Here is a 27,308-nt window from a genome sequence, read left to right as displayed (position 1 = left end):
TAACATCCGTCATATGTGGGCCAAAAGATAAAAATATCAAATGGAAAAGACTCAAATCAAAGGGGTCAACATATTTGTGACCTAATCTAAAAAATTACATTTAAATTTGATAGTTCAATTAAAATATTATATAGTCTTCATGCTGAAATTTGGTATTTAATGCTAATTTTATATTAATAAAATTCTCATCTTTCTATCAAAAAAAATAAAAAAAAAATACATCGACCAAAGTACTATTCAACTTGATTGTGCATGCCACTTGATTCACAGAAGCCAAAGTACTATTGAACTCCCTTGTGCATGCCTTAAACGTGGCACTTAATCCTTTATAAACGCCCAATGCGTTGATCTCTGACATAGAACAACCTTCATTTGTCTCAACTCTCAAGTCTCAACTATACACAACTACACTCACGAGAATCTTGTTGGCTTGTCTTTTAAAACTCCTGCTTTAAAAGAAGCTGGCCTTTGAGAATTGTGGGACAGAAGAGATGGAAGAAGAGACAGGAAAGAAAGCAATAGTGTGTGTGACTGGTGCTGGAGGCTTCGTGGCATCTTGGGTCGTCAAGCTCCTCCTCTCCGAGGGATACAAGGTTCATGGCACTGTTAGAGACCCATGTAATCTTTTCTTATCCATCTTTTTCTCTGCATACGTACCCACCTCATTTTTTTTACCAAAAAAACATTTGAATTTCGGCAAATTCATTCATCTTTTTTTATGTTCTGTGTTACTCAATTCGTTTCCATTCAAAACGTGTTTTAGGTGATGAGAAGAATGCCCATTTGAAGAAATTGGAAAACGCTGCTGAGAATTTACAACTATTCAAGACTGACTTGTTGGACTTTGAAGGCCTTTGTGCTGCCTTTGGTGGTTGTACTGGGGTTTTCCATGTTGCTTGCCCTGTTCCTTCAGGCAGTGTCCCGAACCCCGAGGCAAGATTTTAGTCACTGTTTCAGATTATTTTCGTTGACTTTGAGCAATTTTAAACTCTGACTTGTCTAAGTGCAGTTTAGTTAAGCCCGCTTGGTATCTAAAATTGGATTTAAGTATCTTCAATTTAGAAGGGTGTAAGTTTTAGATATCAACCCCTTATGACTAATCCATGTTCTTTCTTCAAGTTAGAAGCTTTGTTGCTTGGATGCACATTGAATCTAGTCATTTAACATATTCAATCCAACTTAGGCACCGAACGAGGTCTTAGTGATCTTTTTATTTGAAATTGGGATTTGCTTTTTTTATCTAAATTGATTTGAAGGCAAAAATTTTATGCAGCAAGAATTGATTGAACCTGCTGTAACTGGCACACGGAATGTACTAAATGCATGTATCAAGGCAAAAGTAAAGAGTGTAGTGGTTGTGTCATCTGCTGGTGCTGTAATGTTGAACCCAAATTGGCCAAAGGGTAAGCCTATGGATGAAGAATGTTGGTCTGACCGAGAGTATTGCAAGGAAGTTAAGGTATTTCATAATAACATCTGCCTAGCATATCATGATCATAGAGGCTGAATTAAATTTTTTCCTTTGGTGTCTTCATATTTGATTTTGGTACTTATTCTTATGCTCAGATTGGTTTAACTCCTATGTGGTATCATTAACAGAACTACTATTGTCTTGCTAAGACAATAGCAGAAAGTGAAGCTTTGGAGTATGCAAAGAAAAGTGGAATGAGAATCATAACAGTTTGTCCATCCATTGTTATTGGGCCAATGCTGCAAACTGCAATGAATGCCAGTAGCTTATTTCTCGTGACTCTTTTGAGAGGTTTCTTCTCACACTACTATCAAACCCATCCATTTTTATCTTTTGGTTTTTTTATACATATTGTTTCACAAAAGAAATGACTATGATGCAGTGTGTGTGCACTTACAAAAAATGTTTTGCCAAAGATGATAGTAATGCAGTGTGTGGGTGCACATTATGTTGAAATGCACTATGACTAATGACCTAGTGTCCTCTATTCCCTTTTATTTACCTGTTTTAATTTCATTGGAATTAGATGGAATTGAATCTATGGAAGATAATGCTCGTCCTGTGGTTGATGTGAGAGACGTGGCCGAAGCGCTATTGCTGGTATATAAAGAGCCAGAAGCGGAGCAAAGATACATTTGTACATCATACATGATTAGAATGCAGGCCTTGGTGGACATGTTGAAGACCATGTATCCTAACTATAATTACCCTAAAAGGTAAGCTCCAGTTGTAAGCAGAGTATAGAATGATCAGTTGTTAATCCTCTTGTTACTCCTCTGTGGGTTAATTAGTTATGTGCATATATGACAGTTTCATTGAAGTAGTTGGAGACCTGAAGATGAGTTCAGAGAAATTGCAGAAATTTGGGTGGAAGTATAGGCCATTAGAAGAGACTCTTGCTGATGCTGTTAAGAACTATGAAGAAAGTTGCATCCTGAGCAAATAAAGACTAGTTAATCTGCAGTGAAGAGAAATAAGGTTCTCAAATCAGAATGGCAGCAGAGATAATATGCATTGTAGACATGTCATATAAATATCCAATGTATTTGTATTCATTATTGTAGACATATAGTCTAAACTGATCAGTGAATGTGATAGACGTTGGAACTTATGAAGTGAAATCTTAATATAAGAAAGGTGACTCTATTTAGTAGTCTTTCTCTGTGAAGGAGCTAGGGGGTCTTTTAATTAAAGAACAGATGTTGGATATTGTATGTCTTTTTTTTCACTTTTTGATCTCATTCTTAAAAGGGTTTAATATTTTAAGTTATAGAATTATCGATTGAGACTCGTTTCTTGGCTAAATTTAAGTTTGAACTCTCAAGTTTTAAGCTCTGGTTCTTCGGTTAGATTTTAGATTTTTACTCTCTAGTTTTGCATATCAGAACCAACAACAAAAGACGTGGCTGCAATAACCCTTGTATCGTCCTCCCCCTGAGTTGAAGCAGAGCCACTAGAAGGCGAAGAAGCCCCAGCTGAAGCAGTATTGGTTCGGATTACCATATGACTTATCTTCCTGCTTGCATCTGCTTTAAAACAGCAGGGCACGCCAATTACGGGCATGTTGAGGAGAGGAGGATATGTGGTGGGGTAAGGAGGGTACGATATGAGCTTACCTTTTTTGTCGTTACTCTAAATTATTTCATTTTGAAATTTGAAACATTGCGTAAAAAGATGCACATGCACAACGCTTATCCTACTTTCATAAGTGAGGTTTAATTCCTTTCATAGAGGGTGGTAATAAAGACGAAAAACACAACATCATCCTTCATGTTTTATGGAAATATTCAATTTTTTTTATACGAAACTGGAATTGACGAGACTTATGTTCTTTCATAAAGGTTTATTATTCCGTATCTTTATAATCTTGTTGTAACTTTAAGTTACAGACAAAATAGTCAATGACGCAGAGTAAATGAAAAGTTCAGTATTATAGCAGAAAAATGGTTGATTTAAAGAAAAAAATTATCATTGGTTAGGGTTGTTTGAATAGTATAATTGTTATCAGACAAAAAACATTTAAAAGACAACATGATCAGACAAGCATTAAAAAAGACAATGATATATAACAATGTTGTTAAAAAAAAGTAGTTAAAGAAGAAGAAAAGAAAGATGAGTATATAATCCCTCTAAGTATTGATCTTCAAAGCTGAAATTTTATTTCTATTCACCTATAAAAGATGCAAAATTAAGTCATCTGAGCAAACTATCAAAATCTGTGTAATCTATCAAAATCTTGTCTCAGTTTAAAATACCCAAACTGATCAAGCTACATAAATTAAAAACTATCCTAAGACTAAGAGAAGAGGGACGAAACAAGGTTACATGAACAATCCACTTGTATCCCAAATAACAACCTTTAGTATCTGTTCAACACCCTGAATAACTTGCTCATGCAACAAACTTGTTTTCATACAAAGAAATCCAATACCTTACAATACCATAAAGAAGTACAAACATCCTGTTTTTAGTCAGAACAACAAGTAAATTTTCACAAATAATGATAACCCAACCAGAACAAGGTATAAACCTATCACTAATTCTCTAGTATGTCTAGATAGGAAATGTAGAACAACATGTTCTTGAAATAAAAAATTAAAAGAAAAAATGACTGTGTGGTGCAGGCGAAAAAATTGATGGGTTTTTTAGGATTCTGAAGCAATGAAGCTTTTGTTGGTAAATTTTCTTGGATTTGAAAGGGTCCCAACAGTACACAGTACTATAAATCTTTAATCACACAACTATATGACAACCTAAAAATGCCATTAGCAGTTAATCCACTTCAATTTAAGCAATTGGTAACTAAAAAAAAAAAAAAGCTTTGGTCCAAAAAGACAATTGGGCATTCTGGTTGGCACTTTCAAATATAAAATATAATTCAAAACACAAGGGAAAGGGATACTTCACAGATGTAAGCTCCCTTTACTATAACTAAGGTAGTCATAGTGATGCATACATATATAGGATACTTGCAGCACCAAGTTATAAGTAACAAACAATATGAACAATTTCAATGGCAGAAGAGGGATTCTTCTTTCTCTTAGATGCATGACTTGTGCATAATTTCCAGCAGGAAGCACTTGGTTTACAAATTTTCAATTTTTTCAGTGACAATACAATCGGAACTAAGCACAATTGGTCTGTTCTTATACTACCTTCAGTAATGCAACATTAACAAGGATACTTGTTTGTCAATTTAGATGGCCAATGCCCTATTGAACTGAATCTCACCATGATTTTCCAACACTCAAAAGTGATACAAGATGATTACTCTATGAATTTGGGCAAATAGCAATTTTCAAATGAGGCTTAATTTTATAGTTTCTGCTACTTTCCTAAAGCAAACAGATTTCGACCATGAAGTTTTCAATGCAGGTTTGATACGTTACAACATTGTTAATAATATAAAGACCCATAAACCCATCAAGGGTTACAATATGAACTTGTCCTTTGACATATTTGCACATATGTCCACCATGAGAAAAAACAAAACTGATGAGAATGGTGAAGATGGTCACCATGTCCACTTCTGTAACTAACCTCGCAAGCAGACACAATCGAACTCAGAAAAGTTGAACAGAGAGTATGCTCCATCTCAGTTGGCATTTTGCTTGACTGCTACCGGACAACAACGCACCCTCTACAAGTCAAAACGTGACACAATTGACCATTTTGGGTGATTCATTAAATTCACATTTTTGTATAAAATTTTAATGATCCGAATCGTTTATTTTTTAGATCTTTATTAAAACATCATTTTTACAAAAAATTAAGTAAATCGAAAACTATTTACCTACAAAGATTAAATAATCAACAAAATAAATATTTGAAATGTTAACCATTAAATGGGTCCCAACACTTCCTATTTATATGCAGTGAATTGGCATGAATGGTGCCAATGACAATTGAGTCAATTGACAAAGAAAGGTCACCTACAAGTGTATAATGTGTATTAATAACAAAACCAACACTTCCTATTTATACGCAGTGAATTGGCATAAATGGTGCTAATGACAATTGACAAAGAAAGGTCACCTACAAGTGTATAATGTGTATTAATAACAAAACCAACACTTCCTATTTATACGCAGTGAATTGGCATAAATGGTGCTAATGACAATTGACAAAGAAAGGTCACCTACAAGTGTATAATGTGTATTAATAACAAAATGGGGATAATAATGAATGGCTTGGCGTAAGCCTTCTCCTGAGTCCTGAGCAACAGCAAATACAGGAATACGACGTAGGACTATTTTTTAATTGGTAGCTATGTCATTATCTTATATACCATTTGATGGTGGCTTATTTTGTAATTTCCCAAGTTTAAAAGTCAAAATTTCTAGAAGCCAGCCAGCTTGCTAGCTGAGTGCAGACTGCAAAGTAGTCCATTTATATATCAGAAAGGTCAAGTAAAGGAGGCCACAAAGTCAGGATTCAAGAAATATGTACGTATCTTAAGTGATTCTCAAAGTCCAATAAATTAAAAGCATAATTAATTAATTAATTAATAATATAGTGCAGGCTATATAGAGGTTAGATCGAGATGATAAAAGGGAAATATCGAGAACTTTAGGATAAAGATACGAAAAAAAGTATCGATGGCGAGTGAGAAAGAAAGAGTATGTGTGACTGGGGCTGGAGGATTTAGTGCTTCCTGGCTGGTTAAGCTTCTTCTCTCCCAGGACTATCTTGTTCATGGAACCGTCAGACAACCAGGTATTTATGTTTATTTTATGATTATTATAGGTAATCATTCAATTCATTACTCTCTCTCTTAATTCTTTAATTACTCTTATTATAGGTGATCATTTATATATATATATATGATCAATTCAATATTCTAATGAACATGAACACAACTGCACTGCGTATACCTGGTTTACTGAAAATGCATTACTCTCTGTCTCTCTCTCTCCACCTGCATATATATACTGGGGAAGTAGGAGCTCCTCTTTGTGGAAGAGTCAAACAATGTTTTTTGTGTGCTAAATGTAACGTTACTTTCATGCTTTCAACTTTATTAGTCATATTATTGTGCTTTAAAATGTTTTCGATGTTTATCAAAAATCTGAATTTTCTCAAGGTAGAATTGTCAAACAATGTGTTTAGGGTTTAATAATTTCAGCTTATTTCATTAATCATATAAAAGAGGTATTTATACCTGTACAAGTGAGGGTCTAAATAGCAAATACATCTATTCCTATAATTACAAGAAAACCCATATAAACTAGGAATTTAACACTCCCCCTCAAGTTGGTGCATAAACATCACACATGCCCAACTTGATAAGTGAACAATCAAATATCCTACTCGACACAGCCTTGGTAAGAACATCAGCCAGTTGGTCTTCAGATTTCACAAAAGGGAAATCAACAATCTTAGCCTCTAATTTCTCCTTAATGAAATGACGATCAATTTCCACATGCTTCGTACGATCGTGTTGAACCGGATTATGAGCAATCTCAATCGCAGATTTATTATCACAAAATAACTTCATAGCGACCTTGGGTTTATACCCCAAATCTATCAACAACCTCATCAGCCATAGGAGCTCACAAATACCATTTGCCATACCTCGATACTCCGCTTCTGCACTGGATCTAGACACCACCTGTTGTTTCTTACTTCGCCAAGTAACTAAATTACCACCAACAAAGGTGAAATACTCAGCTGTAGACCTTCTATCATCTGCTGATCCTGCCCAATCAGCATCTGTAAATCCAATAACATCCAAATGGTCATGTTTACTAAATAACAACCCTTTACCTGGTGCGGATTTCAGATACCTCAAGATACGCTCAACTCCATCCATATGTAATTTTCGTGGGTCATGCATGAACTGACTCACCACATTAACAGCATAGGCAATGTCCGGTCGAGTGTGAGCTAGATAAATTAATCTCCCCACAAGTCTCTGATATCTTCCTCTGTCAGTCGGAGCAGAATTGTAGCTTTCAAACAACTTATGGTTCTGCTCAATAGGAGTTGCAGCAGGCTTACAAGCAAGCATACCTGTTTCTGTCAAGAGATCAAGAACATACTTTCTCTGGGACAAAAAAATACCATGTGAAGATCTCGCTACTTCAATCCCAAGGAAATACTTCAGGTTACCTAATTCTTTCATCTCAAACTCAGAAGCCAGGTAAGTTTGTAGCGAGGCCATCTCCTCCTGATCATCTCCTGTCAAAACCATATCATCCACATATATAATGAGTACAGTACGCTTGTTACCTCTTCGTTTAATGAATAGTGTATGGTCTGAATTACTTTGTTTATAGCCTGCAGCCTTCATAGACTTGAAGAACCGTCCAAACCAGGCTCTAGGTGATTGCTTCAGGCCATACAATGCCTTTCTTAGTCTGCACACCATACCAGACTGTTCTAGTTCAGGAATTCCAGGAGGAGGATCCATATATACCTCTTCTTCAAGATCGCCATGCAAGAATGCATTCTTGACATCAAACTGAAGAAGAGGCCACTCCAGATTAACAGCTAGAGACAGCAACACCCTCACAGTATTCAACTTTGCTACTGGAGCAAATGTCTCCTGATAGTCAACTCCATAAGACTGAGTGTACCCCTTGGCAACCAACCGAGCTTTATACCTCTCAATGGAACCATCAGCTCTATGTTTAACCGCATAGACCCATCTGCATCCCACAGGTTTCTTCCCTTTAGGTAACTGAACCAACTCCCAAGTCCTATTTTTCACCAATGCCTCCATTTCTTCTGCCATTGCCTTAGTCCATCTTGAATCTGCTAACGCATCCTGTAAATTTCTTGGGACAGATACAGAAGATAATTGATGCACAAATGACTTATATGACTCGGATAGCCTATGCGAAGACACATGACTATTTATAGAGTAATTGGCTTTGGCGTTAGGATCTGGTTCATAAGATGTAGGTGGAATACCTCGGGTTGACCTATGTGGAAGCTTATACCTAGAGGTGTCAGGCTCAGACTCAGATTGGATACTCAAATCATCAGAAAAAGAAGGGGAAATAGGATGTACCTCATGAGACATCTCTGGAGAAGATTGTATCAGTGGTGAAGTATGAGGACTGAGAGTTGTACTATCATCAAACAAACCTCCAACCACTGAGGAGTCAGAAATTGAGGAGTCAGAAAGATCACTGCTGTCACACTGCACCACCGAGTCTGTAGGTAAGCAAGATTGATCTACCAGAGGAGGTATGTCACCCACCGTACCCACTGAGCGCTCGATACTACATTGCTCGTCCTTTTTTTCCTGTAACCTGAAAACATTGAAAAACTCCATATCTATGGCATTCGACCCTTCACCAACGTTCTCCCCCTGAAGGGAAGATGCGGAACACTTATAAAAAAATTGTTCCTCATGAAATGTAACATCCATAGATACATAGAACCGTCGAGACGGAGGATGATAGCACTTGTATCCTTTAGTAGCACGACCATAGCCAACAAATACACATTTCAAAGCTCGGGGCTCCAATTTGGTACGTTGATGCCCCTGTAAATGGACATACACAACGCAGCCAAACACTCGTGGTTCCAAATGCAAAATAGACGGAAGCTCACAAGAAGCAGCAAGGACATCCAATGGGCGCCGAAAATCGAGAACACTAGATGGAGTGCGGTTAATTAAGTACACGGCTGAGCTAAGGGCATCGCCCCATAAGAAAGTCGGTACCCGACCGCCAATCAACAATGATCGAGCAACCTCTAATAAGTGTCTATTCTTCCGTTCAGCCACCCCATTCTGTTGGGGAGAATAAGAACAAGATGTCTGATGGATAATGCCATGTAAACCAAAGTAATCTGTCAATCCTTTGTTAACATATTCGCCGCCATTATCAGAGCGGAGAATATGAATCGAATGATTGAACTGAGTTCTCACCATCTTATGAAACAATTGGAATACTCCACATACATCACTTTTATTATGAAGAAAATAAATCCAGGTCATACGCGTGCAATCATCGATGAATGTGACAAACCATCAAACATCATTACAAGTAGAAAGAGGGGCAGGTCCCCAAACATCAGAGTGAACCAAACCAAAAGGAATTCCACATTTATTATCATTAGAAGAAAACACTATTCGGTGACTCTTAGCCAACACACAAGTTTCACATTGGAAATCCTGGAAATTACAACCACGAAACAATGAGGGAAATAATCGCCTTAGATAACTAAATGAAGGATGACCCAACCGCTGATGCCAGAGCCAGATCTTCTTCTTATTTGCAACTAACTGAGTACCACTAACGTGATGAGCCTGACTGACACCATCCAGACCCAAAGTATCACCATCCAGATAGTACAAGTCCCCATCTCTCCTACCACTGTCAATCCTCTCCTTGGTATGAATATCCTAAAAAATACAGTGAGTAGGAAAGAAAACAACAACACAACCACGAGATGCAGTTAGTTGACTAACAGACAATAAATTGCAATTTAAGGACGGAACAAACAAGGTATTAAACAAGGTAAAAGACGAAACAGACACAGTTCCAATGCCAAGGACTGGAGAAGACACACCATTGGCATTAGTGATGAATGGTTTGGGACTACTAGATGACAAGGATTGGAATGCATATCTATCACAAGTCATATGATCGGTGGCACCTGTGTCAATTATCCATGTATTTGTACAAGAATTAACAGGAGTACGCAAAGCACAATAAGATATACCTGAATTAGCAGCAAAAATAGAAGTATTGACCAAATTTCCCTTAGGAGCCGGTTGGGTAGCCTTAAAAGGAGTGTCCCCTGGAGATGCCTTCATGCCTTTCGGATGCCATTCCGGATACCCATGAAGTTGAAAACACTTCTCTACCACATGATTGGTACCATTACAATGAGTACATTTCCGAGTCTCATTCTTTCTAGAACCGAACCGGTTACCACTGGAGGGTCTGGCCACCATGGCCATACTAGTATTAGTAGGACCACCAAGCATGACATCCTGGCGATTAGCTTCAGCACACACTGTAGCATAAGCAGTACGAAGATCAGGCAGAGGAGAGGTAGCAAGAATCCTTCCTCTAACACTATCCAAATGCGAATCAAGTCCAGCCAGAAAAACATATAGCCGATTAGCACTAACAATATCATTATACAACCCAATATCTCTCGAACATTCCATAGGACAAGGTTGAATTGCATCCACCTCCTGCCAAAGTTTTTGCAATATACCATAATAGTTCGACCATTTTGACGAGTGGAAATAACCTGACAATGGAGTGAATAAGCCTTGGAACCATCCTGACTCACAGAATACTGCCTCTTGAGAGCGTCCCATATCTCCTTGGCTGTCGCCATACGAATGAACAATGAACGCACATCTTTGGTCATTGCATCCAAGAACCAAGACTTAACCATGCAATTTTCATCTTCCCAGGCCTCAAATTCAGGTGAATCATGATCCGTAGGCATAGGATGTGAACCTGAAACTAAACCCCAGCGCTTCCGGCCTCGGATCTTATTCTGTGCATTTAAAGCCCACTCACCATAGTTTGTGCCATCAAGCTTTTCTGGTGTGATTATTGAGTCATTAAAAGTAACCGGAGGAAGTGTAGGAGGTGTACTCAATTCAGCCTTCTTGCCATCAGTCTTGGAAGAGTCGGCCATGATACAAAAAAAAAACTTAGACCAAGAAACGGATTTGTAGCAGCGGAACAAGTCAGAGAGCAGGTCACACACACAGCAGCGAGCAGATCACGCAGCGGCTGATCACGCAGCAAGGGAAGGCGTCACACAGTAGCAGCAAGGTGTCACGCAGCAGCCAGAGGACACGCACACAGCAGCAGCACAAAGGATCGGCGTCAGAAAAAAAAATGTGGAAGAATGGCGCTGCAAGTGGGAAGAACGATCGATTGCACTGCAAGCAGCAGGAAGAATCGCCGGCGCTGCAAGCAGGAGATTGACGGCGGCGCAGCAAGGGAAGACGGCGGCGCAGCAAAGGAAGAATCGTGGCGCTGCAAGCAGGAGATTGACGGCGGCGCAGCAAGGGAAGACGGCGGCGCAGCAAGGGAAGAATCGTCGTCGTCCCTGGAGCTGGATGGCGGCGGCGTCGTCGTCGTCTGGGCTGATGAAGACAAGTACAGAAAATACTAATATTTGTATTTTCTCAGCAGTAGATGTGGAGAAGTCACGCAAGGAACAAAAAACAGAGCAAGATTAATCCCATGCACACATCAACAAGGATTTACACAGAGATTCTCACGTAAGGAACAAGAAAACAGATCAAGATCAACCCTAACACACCACCAAAAACCTAAGTCTGACGAATAGGAGTTTGGGTGGCTCTGATACCATGTCAAACAATGTGTTTAGGGTTTAATAATTTCAGCTTATTTCATTAATCATATAAAAGAGGTATTTATACCTGTACAAGTGAGGGTCTAAATAGCAAATACATCTATTCCTATAATTACAAGAAAACCCATATAAACTAGGAATTTAACAAGAATCATCCGTTCATGTCCATTAGTCACTAATTATGCATGTGTAGATCACAATTCGATCTACTTTCTACGTGAACTGCACCGCACATTTGTTTTATTTTACGTCTATTTCACAAAATTTTGATTATTGAGTATGATTGAGAATATTTTAAATCAGGAGCACCATTATGACATTTGACTTTTTCTTTTTGAATTATATGTGATAGGTGACATTTTTGTAAGTTTTTAATGTAATTAATAATTTGTACTTGAATGAAAATTACAAAATAATTATAACTGAGGGACATGTACAATTTGATGGAAATTTAAAATAGGACCGTAATGACTATTTTACTATGTGTTGTCCTTTTCTGTAGATGGAGGCTATGATTTGTCCTTTTATGCAATTAAATAAAAAATTAATCTTAATTAATTGTGCAGAGGATAGCAAGTATGCTCACTTGAACAAGCTTGAGAAGGCATCTGAGAACCTGAAACTGTTCAAGGCCGATTTGCTGGACTATGAGTCTTTGCGTTTGGCATTTGCTGGATGCAGTGGAATCTTCCATGTCGCCAGTCCTGTACCTGGTGTTTCTCCTACTGCAGCAGATCCACAGGCAAGAAGTATATAATATTAATGCATACCTCATCACAAAAATAATTTTTTCAATTGATAATTAAATTAGCTAATAGTCCCTTACTAAAAATAATTGATCAATTGAAAATTTGAAATTTATAAATCCAACCATTGAATAGTGTTCAAACTCTATCAAAAAATGCTCGAACCCCTTTTGAATAGTGCTCAACCTTTGTCAAGTAATGCTCCGGGGGGTTTGAGCACTTTTCGATGGAAGCTCAAAAATTATTTGAATGTTACATTTATAAATTCTAAATAAAGTTTTAATTTTCGAAATTTCCCTTAATTAATCCCTTATCTATGTCCTGTCAAATATTCAAATAAATTAAATTAATGTGAATTGCATGTGCAGGTAGAGTTTATGGAACCAGCTGTGAAGGGAACACTTAATGTACTTAATGCTTGCCTAGAAGCCAAAGTGAAGAGAGTTGTGGTTGTGTCCTCTATGGCTGCTGTTATCATGAACCCAAACTGGCCCAAGGGTCAAGCCAAGGATGAGACTTGTTGGTCCGATAAGGAATATATTAAAACAACTAAAGTAAGCTAAGTGTGATAACTAGCTTCATAGGAAAATAATTATTACGTTTGAAACATTTTATGCTGAAGCAAGATCATTGATTAATGTTGTACTTCTATTCCAGAAATGGTATTACCTATCAAAAACAGAAGCAGAAAGTCAGGCTTTGGAATTTGGCAAAAGAAGTGGACTTGAAGTTGTAACTGTTTGTCCTTCTGCTATTGTGGGGCCTATTTTGCAACCTACTATGAATTCCAGTAGCTGGCTCATACCTATGGTTCTCAAAGGTATCCACTTGTACCACATATGTATATATATACAAACATGCTATATTATCATATTAATTTCTTTCAAACTTACAATAAAAAATGCATTTATAATGTGCCTGTATGGGGAAAATTAGATCTTATCAAACAATTTAGAATCTAAATTTCTATTAAGATTTACGTGCAATAATCATATTTTTCTTGTTTAAGGGTGTAATTAATTAATGTGGTGTACATACATAGGTGGGTTTGAATCAGCGGGATACAATTATTGGACGGTGGTGGATGCTCGTGATTTAGCTGAATCACTACTTCTTGTATACAAAAAGTCTAAGGCTGGAGAAAGATATATATGCAACGCACACTCAATTGGAATTCGGGATGTGGTGGAGAAGCACTTGAAAATTGCATATCCCAACTACAATTATCCCCAAAAGTAAGTTTTATATCCGACCCACCCACGTACAAATAATTAATTTGCTAAATTAGATTTTAGGTATTTTTTTGTATAGATATATTTTTTTTGTTTAACATTGGAAAGAGAATTACCATTAAATCTATAGTTAGTTGGTTATGAATATAGATATTTCAGTCATTTTGTGTATGATCAAATGTTAGTTTAGAGCCAGATCACCAAATCGTAAGAAGAAAAAATGATAAATTTACAAATTTGGTTTAATTGCAAACTAAAATAAACGGCATGAACCTTTTTAAAATTTTTTAAACTACATAAATTAAAGTGATATATCGTTCACCTAAATCACATGGAACAAAAGCTTAATATAATTTGCCTATTATATGTTGGTCTATTATTGTTTTATTATTGGCAATCGATCAATTATTTCATCTATAGTTTGTGTGCCTTTGGGATGCATGTTATTGAGATGTGTTACTCTTTTGTATTGGCAGCCTTAACCACAATGAGGAAGAGGAAGAAAATCTAAGTTCAGAGAAATTGCAGAGGTTGGGTTGGAATTACCGGCCATTGGACGAAACTCTTGCTGATTCCATTGAAAGCTGTCGAAAGGCTGGAGTACTGGATTAGACAAATGTACTTCATTAATTTTCGCATATATGCATCCACCCTACTCATAATATGTTCAATGTAATTATCAATAATTAAAGAGAAGGGGTAGTTTCATTTTCATCATTGGAAAAGATATGATTTTCAGTAAAACATGCATGATGTTAAATATTGAATTTTATTGTAGTCTTTGACTTTACATTTATCTACATTATTATTTGTACGAAGATACATTATTACTAAATTGCGAACATATATATGGAGGTACATTAAATATACCTGCACAACTTATGTTATATTGATACATCTGCACACAATATACAATGTACCTACATATATGCTTGAAAAGTCAAAAGGACTAAAATCAAATCCAATTTAGCACCTAATTTTAATGAAAGATATATCTTATAAATATGTAAATTTCTATAATAAGAATAGTTATTTTACTTTAAATAGTTATGTACGTATGATCATCAAGTTCACATTACATTACACTCAAGCTCAAACTTATTTACTTTTGGTCCAATCAACTCAAATTCGTCACTTTGTTAATGGAATTGATGGAATCATAATGTGGTCATCACAAAATATTTTTAAATTTTCTAAACAAAAATTCTTTAGAATTTATGTTTATGGCGGATTAGTGGTTGGGAGGTTGACACACAAAAGGATGAAAATTACCTCTGCTCATAGCAAGCACATGATGGTCATAACTTCGTTTTGTCCATTTTCATCCACAGGAATTTGGGCTTATTAATTAACTATTAGTATGACTATACGTTTTTAAACTACATGCATGGACCAAAAAATGAAAACTCTTAACAAAAATCCAGTTATTTGTTTTTTTTTTTTTTTTCTCTTCGCTTAATCTTGCCACTTGATTCACAGAAGCCAAAGTACTATTCAACTCCCTTGTGCATGCCTTAAACGTGGCACTTGATTCCTAATAAATCACAAGCAAATATGAAAAAAAAAAAAAAAAAAAAAAAAAAGGGCAAAATAATAGTAAAAGCATGTTTTGATATTATCTAATATATCATCTCTTTAATAGAGATGTATCCCACTTGTATTGATGGATCTCATCTCTATTAGAGAGATGATATACTAGATAGTACCAAGACATGGTAAACCGTAAACCTATCATTACCCATAGTAAAAAGTTAATTTAAAACAATCAAAAGAAGCCATCCCCATTTTCATTTATTGCCGAGACAGCTTCCTCAGCTTCACTTCTATACATGCTTCCCACTCCAAGCACTACATATATCTTAATTAAGAGCCTTCTTTTCCTACTCTTTAATTTCAGTCTTGCAAAATAAATTTTCCAAGGAGAAGTGTCGGCTCACGAAGACACCTGAAGCTCCTATTGAAGCTCTCAAAAATCCTGAAAAGGATTTGAGGTAAAACTCTCGATTATAACTTGACGCAGCGTAACACGCAATTAAGATATATTAGGGAAAACCAGCGTTAATCCCTAAGAAAGAATCTGGAATCCACCAGAGAAATGAGAGAAATCTCAAGATTTTCTGATTGAAAATAATAAAACTGAAACTTACAAACAGCCAAAAGGTTGTTTAAATACGTTCAGAACCCTAGACGTTCGAAATTCAAAACGGAAATAAAAATGGAAATAAAGTGCAATTTAGGAAATTTATTCAAAAACACTAAATTGCTTATTTGAAGCCCTAAACGAAGGAATTTGGCCAAAATAGGCACTCGGTCATCGCCTTTGGCGATGGCTTGAATTTGTCTCGTCGTTCCCTTCGAATCGGTATATCATGGGCCCATTCTGACACTGGGCCGGGCTGAAGCTTGTTTCTTTTCTTGGGCTTCTGGCGGTCGAGTTGTTGCATGAACCGTTCTGCCATTTGTTCTACATCATAACTAGCTATTGTTTTGGGTATTGTATATTACTTACATGCATGTATATATATATATATATAAGAGATAATTACAAATTTGGTCTACTTATAATGCTATATTTACCACATTCTTATACCATATTTTTATATCATCTTACGTGTCATTATTTTACTGGACAAAGTTTTTCTTTTTCTTTTGAGATTTTTGTTTCTATTTTTTAGTGTCCAATGCATGAATGCCATGTAAGTTGCCACATAAAGTGATATGAAATTATGGTATAAAAATGTGGAATGTCTACTTATACTTAGTTCAATTTTGGTGCACAATCTTTTTTTAAGTTCTGTTTTAGTCCACTAATTGTTTTACTTGTTCAATAAAGATCTAGATTTGTTATCTTAAATTTGTCTCACCTTTTACCCTATCAAATCTTAGCCAAATTTAGCAAACATATAGTTGTTTTAAAGCTATGCATCTCCTCTTTACAACCATCTAAAAATCATTCAAATCGGAGTTCTAAAACTCAAGATAATTGGCCCTAAAGTAGAGTACCTGAAATTACTAATTTTTGCTAAAAAATTTTCAGATTTTTCAAACTTCATCAAACTTCAATTTTTTTTTATTCTAATACTTCAAATTGGTTCCTATGAATAAGAAATGATGAAATAAAACTTCTTCAATTATATATATATATATATATTGTCTTTGATTATTGCAAGTTCATAAACGAAATCGACATGCATGTGGAAGACTTTTTTTGGCCGGTTAAAGAAGCACTTCATTAATCAAAACGACAGGTACAAGCAAACATAACAAAATTCTAGGGTTTCTTCGGTTTGTTTTGGGGTTTTGTCTTTGCTTTGTTTCTGGTGTCGGTTTGTTATTTGTTCTGTTTGCTTGTACTTGCATGTGGAAGATATTATCTGCCCATGTATGTAAAACCAAAATTAAAAACAGAAAATATGACTATGATTAGGTAAATGATCATAAATGTGTGAAAATATTGTTTCGGGGCATAAGAAAGAAATAAAATCATCAAATCGGGTTAGAAATTAATATAAGAAACTAACTCTAGGCTTATATAAATAAGGAAAATGCTATTTGTCCCAACTATTTTTCCCAATTCATGTTGCCAACTTACGTGTGCGTCAATTTACTTGACTAGTTTAACTTTTTATTTCTTAGCATTTTATTATTTTTTTAGAATCCAATGTATGAATACAATGTAAATTGAAAAAGAAAAATTAGAAAAAAAAAACGTTGAGGAAAATAGTATATTCCTAATATTAAATAATGTCTAGGATGGGAAGGCATGTAAAATAAGGCTGTATAATTCCTGAAGTTTGGGTCACATGTTACTCTTGTGAGTTGTGGATTCAATTTCTTTTTCTTTTTTTGTAGTAATACCCTTGTGGTCCAAGTCAGTGATCAATCTTAGTCCAAATTGAAAATCACTCCAATTGTAGTAATTAGTTATTAGTTTTAGCCTAAATTGAGAATTCGGTCCAATTGGACTAATGGTGTCAGGGTATATGCGTAATTTTATGTTTGTAAAATTTCTAGGAATAAAATCACTTAAAAATGTAAAAATTGGAAAATAAAAAAATAAAATATGCTTTTTAACTTTTTAATTATAAATGAAATATAACCCATATCTCCAGTATTTTTTTAAAGAATTGAAACCACATGAGTAGCGTTGAAATCACATGAGTAGCGTTGAAATATGATCCAAACCACAAAGCTTATTTGTGTTATTTTGCCTAAAAAAATAAGGCACTAGATAGACATGGAAATTGAATTTACATGTGTCTTAAAAAGTAGACGAAATTAGACATACTAACTTACTAAGGAATGAAAATGTCTAAAGATGATACGTGGAAAATGAAATATTACCGAAGTCAAAACACTTCAGCATTGTTAGGTACACAAGTCTGGGGCTATTCTAAGTAAATTGGGAGCTAATTCGAGCGCAGATCCCCTACCAGTTTTTTGGTACCCGTTTGGTACCAGGCTAAAATCTTAGCCATTGAACTCAGAGTAGAGAGAGAAAGAGTAAGGAGAGAAAATGAGTTCAATGGCTAAGATTTTAGCCTGGTACCAAACGGGTACCAAAAAACTGGTAGGGGATCCTTACTCAATTCGTATAATTACTCTTGATCCTACAATTACTCTAAACCATATCATTTGACTTATTTTCTTTCCTTTAACATTGCATAGCACTGGTTTTACTAAAAGCAGGGCTTAGATGTTCTTCTACAACACGATGTTGAAGTGCCATGCTAAATAAGACCGTGTTCTTCTACAACACGGTGCCGATCTCAGCTTTCTCAGTCGAACCCATGAGAGGAGACCAACATGCCCAATCCTTTCTCTTCTCTCTCTCTCCTTCCGCTCTTCCTTCTCTTTTTTTTTTTTTTTTTTTTCTCATTCTCTTTATCTGTGGACCAGATTGGCTTGAATTGATGTACTGGGTTATTTGGGATTGATGAGGGAAAGAAAATATCTGATCATGCAAGCAACGGTTAATTTTAGTGGGCAAGATAACCATGGAACAAGACAACTAAGAACTTGGCAGGCACCAATTCAATCATTGACATGAGAGAAGAACTTACCTATACCCCGGATACCACCTGACATCCACCTCCGGCTCTCTCTTTTTCTTTCACACACACTCTCTCTCTCTCTCTCTCTTTTTTTTTTTTTTTTTTCTCTCTCTCTCTCTCTGTGATATCATATGTCCCTATTATAGAGACAAGTGAGTTATTTTCTTGACATGGAAAACAAAAAACAAAAGTTGTAAAGGAAAGAAAGAAAAGAAAATAAGAACCCATCTATTCTAACGAGGCAAGCCAAATATATGGTTTGGACCATTTGGAATTGTACTCCAAAGATTAGAACATTGAGTATTTGGTAGCCTTGAATTGATCTATTGGGTTTTTTCGGGACTGATATATTGAATTTTTCAGCGGGTTCTTTTTCCTGTTTTTTTTTTTTTTTTTTTTTTTTTTTATGTTATTATTTTCTTTAATTTATGGATTTTTTTGTGTGTGGGTTTTGTTCTTATCTTTTTTCTCCCTTTATAGCTCAGTTCGATTATGCACCAATATAGAATAATGTTCTTTTAATTATCCTTCTTCGTCCGACACAATACCAAATATAGGATATCACTTAGTTCAGCTTACTTCAGTCCAACACAGTTTAGCATAATTCATAAGAATAATCTAATCCAACACAGTCCAACGTAACAAACATAGTCTAGGACTCCAACCCTATTCACACTCATATTCACATATAAGACAATTAATTAGCTATGTGTTTGGCTGTTAATGCTCAGAAAAACACCCAGCCACATTCACAAACATCTCAACGTAGCAGACCACCTTTTCCATCTCTAAGTATTAGTCTTTCTTTTATTTCTAATTTAAATACTCACTCAAAAGCCCATATATATATGGCTGAAATTCTGAGTTCTCCCAGCCACCTTCACCAAATCAAATTGGTGTCACTCACATCACAACCCAATGGTAATCCGACTGATGTTGATCCTCTTATTTTCATTTCGGTTGATTTTTCGGCCGATGTCAAAATATGGGCCAAATAGATATCAAAAGGTTTGACAAATTGAAAAAAGCTTAGGTTAGGAGATGATCCAAGTTCGTGGTAACTCATGTAATTCTATGCAATATATAAAGCGAAAACAATTGTAATATGAATACAATTGACGTGTATTCAATCAAAATTAAATAATTAGTGAATTATTTTTAATTAATAGTGTCTGCCAATACACGTAATATTCATCTTATAATCACATTAAATCCACTATATAATCAAATTTCTTCAAATTTTTTGGTTAAATGAGTAGATAATTGATTAAATAAACATCTATTACAGTTTCATTCAAAATTTCCTTATTAATTTTTCTAACAATATCCACAATTTTGGTCTAACTTTAACCAATATCAATATTTTTTCTAAATTTCCATCACAATTTCCGTATATTAAGACCATCAAAATTTCATCGACACTAAAATTTAAGTCCTTAATTGGTTGAGAGAATGTATCCATGAGCACTTTCGTGTAGAGACTGCATATGAACGCTTCCTCGGTGTGAAAATTACCATCATACCTTTTAGAGATGGTGTCCATATATAGGTGGCTCCTCCTTGGTATATGTAGGTCAAGCTGAATACTTCTTTATAAAGAAAAAAAATATATGCTTTTTTGTTTTTTTTTAAGGGTAAAGTTGGATTTTTTTTTAATGGGGCAAAGTCAACAATTTTGGTTCTAAATAAATAGACTAATTTTTCTCGGAGCAGACATTCGTTCTTTATTTAAAAACGAACATGGGCCGGTTTTTGTATTATCACTTTTTGTCATATATTTTTTATCCCATAATCATCTTTCGAAGTTATAGTTTAAGTTTTAACTCTCAAGTTTTGGGTGTCCAAAACTCGAAAGTAGAATTCAAAAATCTAACCGAAGAACAAGAGTTCAAACTTAAATTAGCAAAGAAACGAGTCTCAATCGATAATTTTATACCCTAAAATAATAAACCCTTTTAAGAATGAGATCAACTTACAACTTACAACTTAATGTTACATTTAGAGTTTAAACCCTTTTTAACAATTGTTTTAAGGTTTAAACATTTAGAGTTAGGTTTTATGACTTCATATTTAGGGTTCTAAAGATCATACCATAAAACCTAAGCTCTCAAAAGAATTGAAAAATTAATGGCTTATTCGTGCAAATACCTCTTGAAAGTACCTTTTATTCTCACTTTTCCTATTTAAACTTTAATCTTCTTACTTTGTCCCCCGAACTTTACAAACCATATATTTCGTCAAGTCTTTTAATGGCCTCGTTAAAAAAATCTGACGTGTCACTTACGTCATTGACGTTAAAAAATTTGACAGAGTCATTGACGAACTTGACGAAATATGACTTATTAAAAGGGTTTGTAAAATTCGAGGGGCAAAGTCAGAAGATTAAACTTTAAAGGGGCAATGTGAGAATGAAAGTTATTTTCAAAGGGTATTTGTGCTAATAAGCCAAAATTAATTTAACTAAAACTTGGGTATGTTTGAATACCTTACTTGGGTATGCTTGAGTTTAAATATAAATGCTTCATACTTGATTTTTCTTGAATTTTGGCTTAGAAATATTTTTTGTGACTTAAAAAAAAATAGATTAGAAGTTTGGGTTTATAACAAAAAAATATTGTATGTTGTGGCTTATTAATAAAGAACTCTTTTTCTTAAGGTCCAAATCAGAAAATGTATTGTTAACATGACATTGTCATTTTTTATATTTAATTTGAAACATTGTTGTTAGGTTTTTTTTTATCACAAATAGTCCCGCAATTTTGACCAAAATATTAATTTGGTCTTTAAAGTGCATTTTCATTCAATGAAGTCCTCCATAGTTACCACCGTACATCAATATATATTGTCTTTCCGTTCAATTCTATTTTAATTGCCATAAAAAATGGTAACGTGCGCTACACAAAACTTTTTTTAAGGGGTAAAAATGTCTTAACACACTAAGAGAGGGTGTATGAAGACTCGGGTTGGGGATGAATTTTTTTGTCTTTTTTAATTATTTTTTTAAATCTTTTTAAGAGTAAACTTGGAATTAAAGGATGACAAAAAAATTATAAGGTCTTTTTGGGTGGTAATAAGACATGTGAAAACTATTTTGCCCCTGAAAAAGGGTCACGTGCACTGCACATGACAATTTTTTACTGAATTCGGATGGAATATAACGGAAGGACAACATTGATGTAAAGATGGAGGACCATATTGAGTGAAAATGCACTTTAAGAACAAAATTAATATTTAAGTGAAAGTTGAGGATGATTTGTAATAAAAAGTCTTATTGTTATTCAATGACAATTAAAAAATTGCATAGAAATAATATTTATACAAATGTCTTTTGCCTTTTTGTACATATTATTGAAAAATAGTAAAATACGATTAAACATAGAAGTACATGGGCCTGGGGCATCGGGCGGGTGGGTCGGCTTGCAGCCCAACCCATCTTCGACTAAACGGGTCGGTGAGAGTTGGCTCGGGTCTTTGTCGAGGACAGGTCGGAAGCAGTCAGAAACGGCTTGGCCGAGAAAGAGAAAGAGAAGACTGAGGAGAAAAGAGGAGAGAAGAGAGAAGGGAGAGGTTTCCCTAAGTTCAAACCTCCTGCAACTCTCACCCTCGCCTGCAACTCTCTCTCTCACTGCAACTCTCTCTCTCTCATCTGCAACTCTCTCTCTCGCCTATCACTCTCTCTCACGGCTCGGCTTCGCGCGAGCGGTAGAGGACGGAACTCGCCACCCGAGTCGCCTTTATTGGGGTGGGTTGGCTTGAAGCTAAACGGTCGGCGGTGCGGTCGAAGCCGCGGGTCGGACGAGTTGATGCCTACCCCTAGAAGTACAATCTTATAAAGTCACGTACACCCTAATTTATGACTTGGTATTAGTCAATCACAACATATAATTAATTGACAGTGAAAATTATTGTTATTGTTTAACAGTGAATGAATAATAGTGCAATCCAATTAGATAAATTAAATCATAATGTAATTACACCCTAATGCTAAGCTAGAAAAAAAGTTTTAAAAAAATCTGCACCCTGAAATAAAGCACCATGTCGGATAAGAGAAGATTATTAGATCAAAAGAGTGTTATGGATTATTAACTAAAATTAGTTAGGGTAAAATGCGAAAATAGAAACATGGTTGCAATTTGCAAATAGACATCCCACTAATGAATTTTTGACATGGCGATAATACCCTTATTACTTTCTGAATTTTACGACCCATGCCCCTCTTCATCCTCTCCCTCCCTGATCACGTTTCTCTCCCAGATAGTGACAGTGAGTGCACAGCCTCTCTCAGCTCATTTCCATCTCATCGTTTTCACTCTCAAGGCATCGGCTCTTCTCATTAGCCATATCGACGCCTAATTTCTCATTTATTCAACTGTAAGTTCTTATATCTCATCAAATTTTCCATTTAAGGATTTAGACCTCTTAATTTTCTCAGAGATTAGGGCTTTCTATTTTTCCTATACTTATTTTCATCTAAATGTCAAATTGATCTCAATCCTAAAATTAGTATTTAGATACCAATTTACATATATATTGCTTAACCTTAAATCATAGTATATAATTACGTTTTAAAAACGTTAAAAAACACGAAATTAATTAGAAGATATAAGGAAGCTTTCGTCTGAAAATTTGGCAATTGAATGGATGATTCATAATTTGACATTTGAACTATATGAGGATATGCTCTTTTAATTAAAGAATAAAAAACATTCCCTTTAAAAAAAAAAAAAAAACATTGCATATGAGGGTAAAATTTGATAATTGGATAGATAAAATGAAACTATGACATTGTGGGAGTGCCGATAGCGCTTCCCTTAATATTTTTTGGGGTGACTATGGCACTCCTCTGCGTTTTTGTATATAATGGTTATTGGGTTTTTTGAATATTTAATGGGGTTTTGCAATGTGCATGGGAAATATGCCTTTTTTTCCATGCTGTGTTTGGTCGGTGAAGGTTTGAATGGTTAAAACGAAAACGGGGGTTTCTTGTTGTCAGTTCGTTTCTAGTGCCCCCCGGTTGAAAGTTGATCTATATTCAATGTCCTGCCACAGATCAAAGGAAACCAACATATATGAAGTGAAGAGTTTCCTTCTTAATTTTCTATTTACCTTTTGATTTTCTATTCTCTATTTTCCATGGGAACTCAATCTTGTCAGTTTCTATTTGCTCCTCGCTCACTTGTCCAGATTCTGAAGGTTGAAAATTATGTTTTGATTTCATTGAAAAAGAAAGGTCTGTATTGAAGAAATTGGAAGTCTTTTCTTAAATTTGATTTGATTTTTTTCAATCTTATATTTTCTTTCTTCAAGTAATTGTGTCAGCTCTATAAATTCTTTTTTTTTTTTTATATGGACTTTGGCAATATAAAAATATTCTATCAAGTTTGGTATCTGTATTTTGCCAACAATTAATGGACAATAAGAAATGACTTTAAGCTTTTCCAGATCCATTTTTTGAATGGGTGGCGGCAAATCTTAAGCCTCAGATTCCAGAAGGCTAGAACCTCATGGCAACCAAATCAGCAGTCCAAGACTTCTCATCTGACACTCCAAACAAGCACGCACTCACTCCTCCAATCTCCACCAAGCATGAGACTACAGCCACTGCCACTCCACGCCCTCCTCAGCCACCTCCCAACTCTGACGTGGATACCATCCACATCCCTAGCTATTCCAGGTGGTTTTCGTGGGACCATATCCACCAATGTGAGGTTCGATTCCTCCCGGAGTTCTTCGATTGTCACTCACCTTCCAAAAACCCTAGGGTTTACAAGTACTACCGCAACAACCTTATCAAGCACTATAGGGTCAACCCTTCCCAAAAGCTCACCTTCACCGACGCCCGCAAGACTCTTGTTGGTGATGTTGGCTCCATTCGCAGGGTTTTTGATTTTCTTGAGGCCTGGGGTTTGATCAATTACTCCCCCTCTGTGCTCAACAAGCCCCTCAGATGGGAGGACAAGGAGAGCAAGGCTGCCTCTCAGGGTGCCGCCGAAGCCCCCACAGGTGGTCCCAAGGACTCTTCCACCCCCAACAAGGAGAGCCCCAAGAAGAGAGTGTGCCATGGTTGCAAGTCTTTTTGTAGCATTGCCTGCTTTGTTTCCGAAAAGGTCTGCTATTCTTTTGATATCATAATTATTAGGAATTGAATTGAGTAACTCGATTTTTCTTAAAATACAGACTGACTGAAGCCACAATTTTGTCGTACTTCTCTTTGCAATCCCTTAATATGTCATATTGTCCCCATATTTAATGCATAAATAAACTTGGTCACTCCCCATTTGTCTAAGTCATGTGTGACATTTTACATTGCTGTTGTGGGAAGTTGCATTGCATGCCATGCATATCATTTATCTTACTGTGGTTCCTGCAACTGATTTTTTCAATCCTTGTGGGGACCAGTATGACATGACTCTTTGTTCACGGTGCTACGTTCGTGGAAACTATCAGATTGGTGCTACTTCTTCAGACTTCAGGCGGATGGAGATCAATGAAGAGATGAGGAGTGATTGGGCAGATAAAGATACTTTGCATCTTTTAGAAACCCTTATGCATTATGGTGATGATTGGAGGAAGGTTGCACAACATGTTGGTAGAAGTGAGAAGGAATGTGTCACTCATTTCATTAAGATTCCTTTTGGGGAGGAATTTATTGCTGATTTGGATTCAGGGAATTTTGATTACAATTATAGTAGTCCAGTGAAGGACCATGGTGATGCTGAATTTGGATTGGAGAGCAACATTACACCATCCCTAAGTAAAAGAATGCGTCTCACACCTCTTGCAGATGCAAGCAACCCAATTATGGCTCAGGTAATACTACTGCAAATAAGTTCACTTGACTTTGTTGTAGCCAATGACAAGTGAAATGAGAAGGTGTTGATTTTCTTTTTATTTTTCTTTAATTTATTTTATTTGTGAATTCTCCATTTCTAGTGTAAATTTGTTCCATAACCAGTGATAGGCTACCTCCCATCCCTTTCTTTTCTTCTCCCCACAACTGTTCCTTGATTCAGGTTTTTATTGGTTTTTGTACCCTTTTCCTTTCCTTTCAGACTGCCTTTCTGTCAGCCTTGGCAGGGGTAGAGGTTGCAAAAGCTGCTGCTTGTGCTGCTGTAGCAACCCTTTGTGAGGCGGATTATGAAACGAGTAGAATGAGTCTTGGATCTCAGGCTTGGAATGCGAGACAGCATGGTATGCTTCTTTTTAATCACTCTGCTCAAGCATATAGCTCAATTAATGTACTGCATATGGACCTGAACTGGTCATGGGATTTCCCAAACTTTTGCAATGCAATTTACTGGAACTGAGAGGACAATCCTATACTTTACTTTCTACAGAGACAATTTTGTGACCATAGAACACTAAGTAGAATAATGGTTTTTTCTTATGCAGAAGCTGATGCTGCACTGAATGGGGATGCCAACCTAGATGCACTGGGAGGCGTATTTGTAGATGCAAATTCACAGCTTGAGAAGGAAGGGATGGATGTGGAGAGAGCAATTTCTGGGATCATGGAGGAACAGGTGTGTGAAATTCTGAGTTATTAGTATGTGCCATACGAAGTTGTAAACTATTTTAGTGTGCTCATATGAAGTTGTAAACTATTTGCTAACCATTAAAAGTTTTTCAGATGAAAGAGATTCAAGAGAAGATTGTTCGTTTTGAGGCATTAGATTTGCAGATGGAGAAAGAACGGCAACAACTGGAGCAAATGAAAAGCATGCTTTTTGTTGATCAGCTAACCCTTTTAATTCATAAAGGTTCAGCACCAAAAACTGGAGAAGGGATGGAAGAGAATGTAAAAACAGATTGATTTTCCATGATTCATGTATTATATTCATCTGGCCTCCTCTTTTTCTCCCTCCTAAAAAAGCAGAGAAAGAAAACAAGAACAGAAGAGTTGGAGAGGAAACAAAACTGCCCTTACTTAATGCTTCTCAAGTTCCCAAAGCCCCAAAATTGAGAGTGTGTCGTGGCAGAGAGGTTTCAGAGGCCAGAAGGGGAGCCATTAGCTAACTGAGGCCCACCATAGCTTGAGGCTAATGGGGTTTTGGAGAAATTCCTCGTAGAGAAGATTGTTGTGGGATGGGCATGGTGATCAACATGGTTTGACTTCAAGGGTACAGTTAGGTTATTGGTTTCCGAATTGACTAACATTCATGGAAAAAAATGGTTTTCTCATTCATTGATTTTCCCAGGCTTCCAAGATGAGGGTTGTGGGTTTGCATGTGCAATGTGAGCTTGGTAGAGAAGGGTAGTTGTTGTGTGATTTGGGTGTTCTTAATTCCTTTGATTTTGTGGGTCTGATTCTTGAAATAGAGTAGTTCCTAAATTGTCACTCACTTCAACTGAATCGACTTGTGCATGCAATTATTGAGAAGTTCCTAGTCCTGTCGGAAGGCTACTGGCTTAAATCTATGCCATTTTCCTTGCTGTTTTGGCAAGAATGGGAACAAAATTGCTTGGCTCAATTCAAAATGGCCATAATTGAATTTAG

General features: G+C 36.1%; 3 protein-coding genes across 4 annotated transcripts; all 3 read left to right on the top strand.

Moving 5' to 3' along the window:
- The first annotated feature begins 382 nt into the window (after positions 1-382).
- Positions 383-2,617, top strand: LOC147299084 (cinnamoyl-CoA reductase 1-like). Its single transcript, XM_086241525.1, has 6 exons — positions 383-618; positions 764-933; positions 1,274-1,459; positions 1,600-1,762; positions 1,998-2,187; positions 2,282-2,617. Exons 1-6 carry the CDS (start codon positions 492-494, stop codon positions 2,415-2,417), a joined length of 972 nt encoding a protein of 323 aa, XP_086097651.1. The 5' UTR covers positions 383-491; the 3' UTR covers positions 2,418-2,617.
- A 3,305-nt stretch (positions 2,618-5,922) lies between these two features.
- On the top strand, positions 5,923-14,652 carry LOC147299083 (cinnamoyl-CoA reductase 1-like). Its single transcript, XM_086255042.1, has 6 exons — positions 5,923-6,187; positions 12,346-12,521; positions 12,894-13,079; positions 13,183-13,345; positions 13,568-13,760; positions 14,234-14,652. The coding sequence occupies exons 1-6, from the start codon at positions 6,070-6,072 to the stop codon at positions 14,367-14,369; spliced, it is 972 nt and encodes a 323-aa protein (XP_086111168.1). The 5' UTR covers positions 5,923-6,069; the 3' UTR covers positions 14,370-14,652.
- Positions 14,653-23,041: 8,389 nt separating this feature from the next.
- Positions 23,042-26,996, top strand: SWI3B (switch subunit 3). Of its 2 annotated transcripts, none has more exons than XM_086251876.1 (6): positions 23,042-23,182; positions 24,254-24,918; positions 25,259-25,621; positions 25,864-26,002; positions 26,204-26,334; positions 26,442-26,996. In XM_086251876.1, the coding sequence occupies exons 2-6, from the start codon at positions 24,316-24,318 to the stop codon at positions 26,622-26,624; spliced, it is 1,419 nt and encodes a 472-aa protein (XP_086108002.1). In that variant the 5' UTR covers positions 23,042-23,182; positions 24,254-24,315; the 3' UTR covers positions 26,625-26,996. The 2 variants fall into 2 exon arrangements, with proteins under 2 accessions (XP_086108002.1, XP_086107997.1); XM_086251871.1 differs by having other exon boundaries at positions 25,211-25,621.
- Positions 26,997-27,308: the final 312 nt, after the last annotated feature.

The sequence above is a fragment of the Dryas octopetala genome, chromosome 1 (assembly GCF_963921425.1).
Source record: "Dryas octopetala chromosome 1, drDryOcto1.1, whole genome shotgun sequence".
NCBI lineage: Eukaryota > Viridiplantae > Streptophyta > Magnoliopsida > Rosales > Rosaceae > Dryas > Dryas octopetala.
Note: the sequence above shows the minus strand (reverse complement) of the source record. Positions and strands in the feature narration are given on the sequence as shown.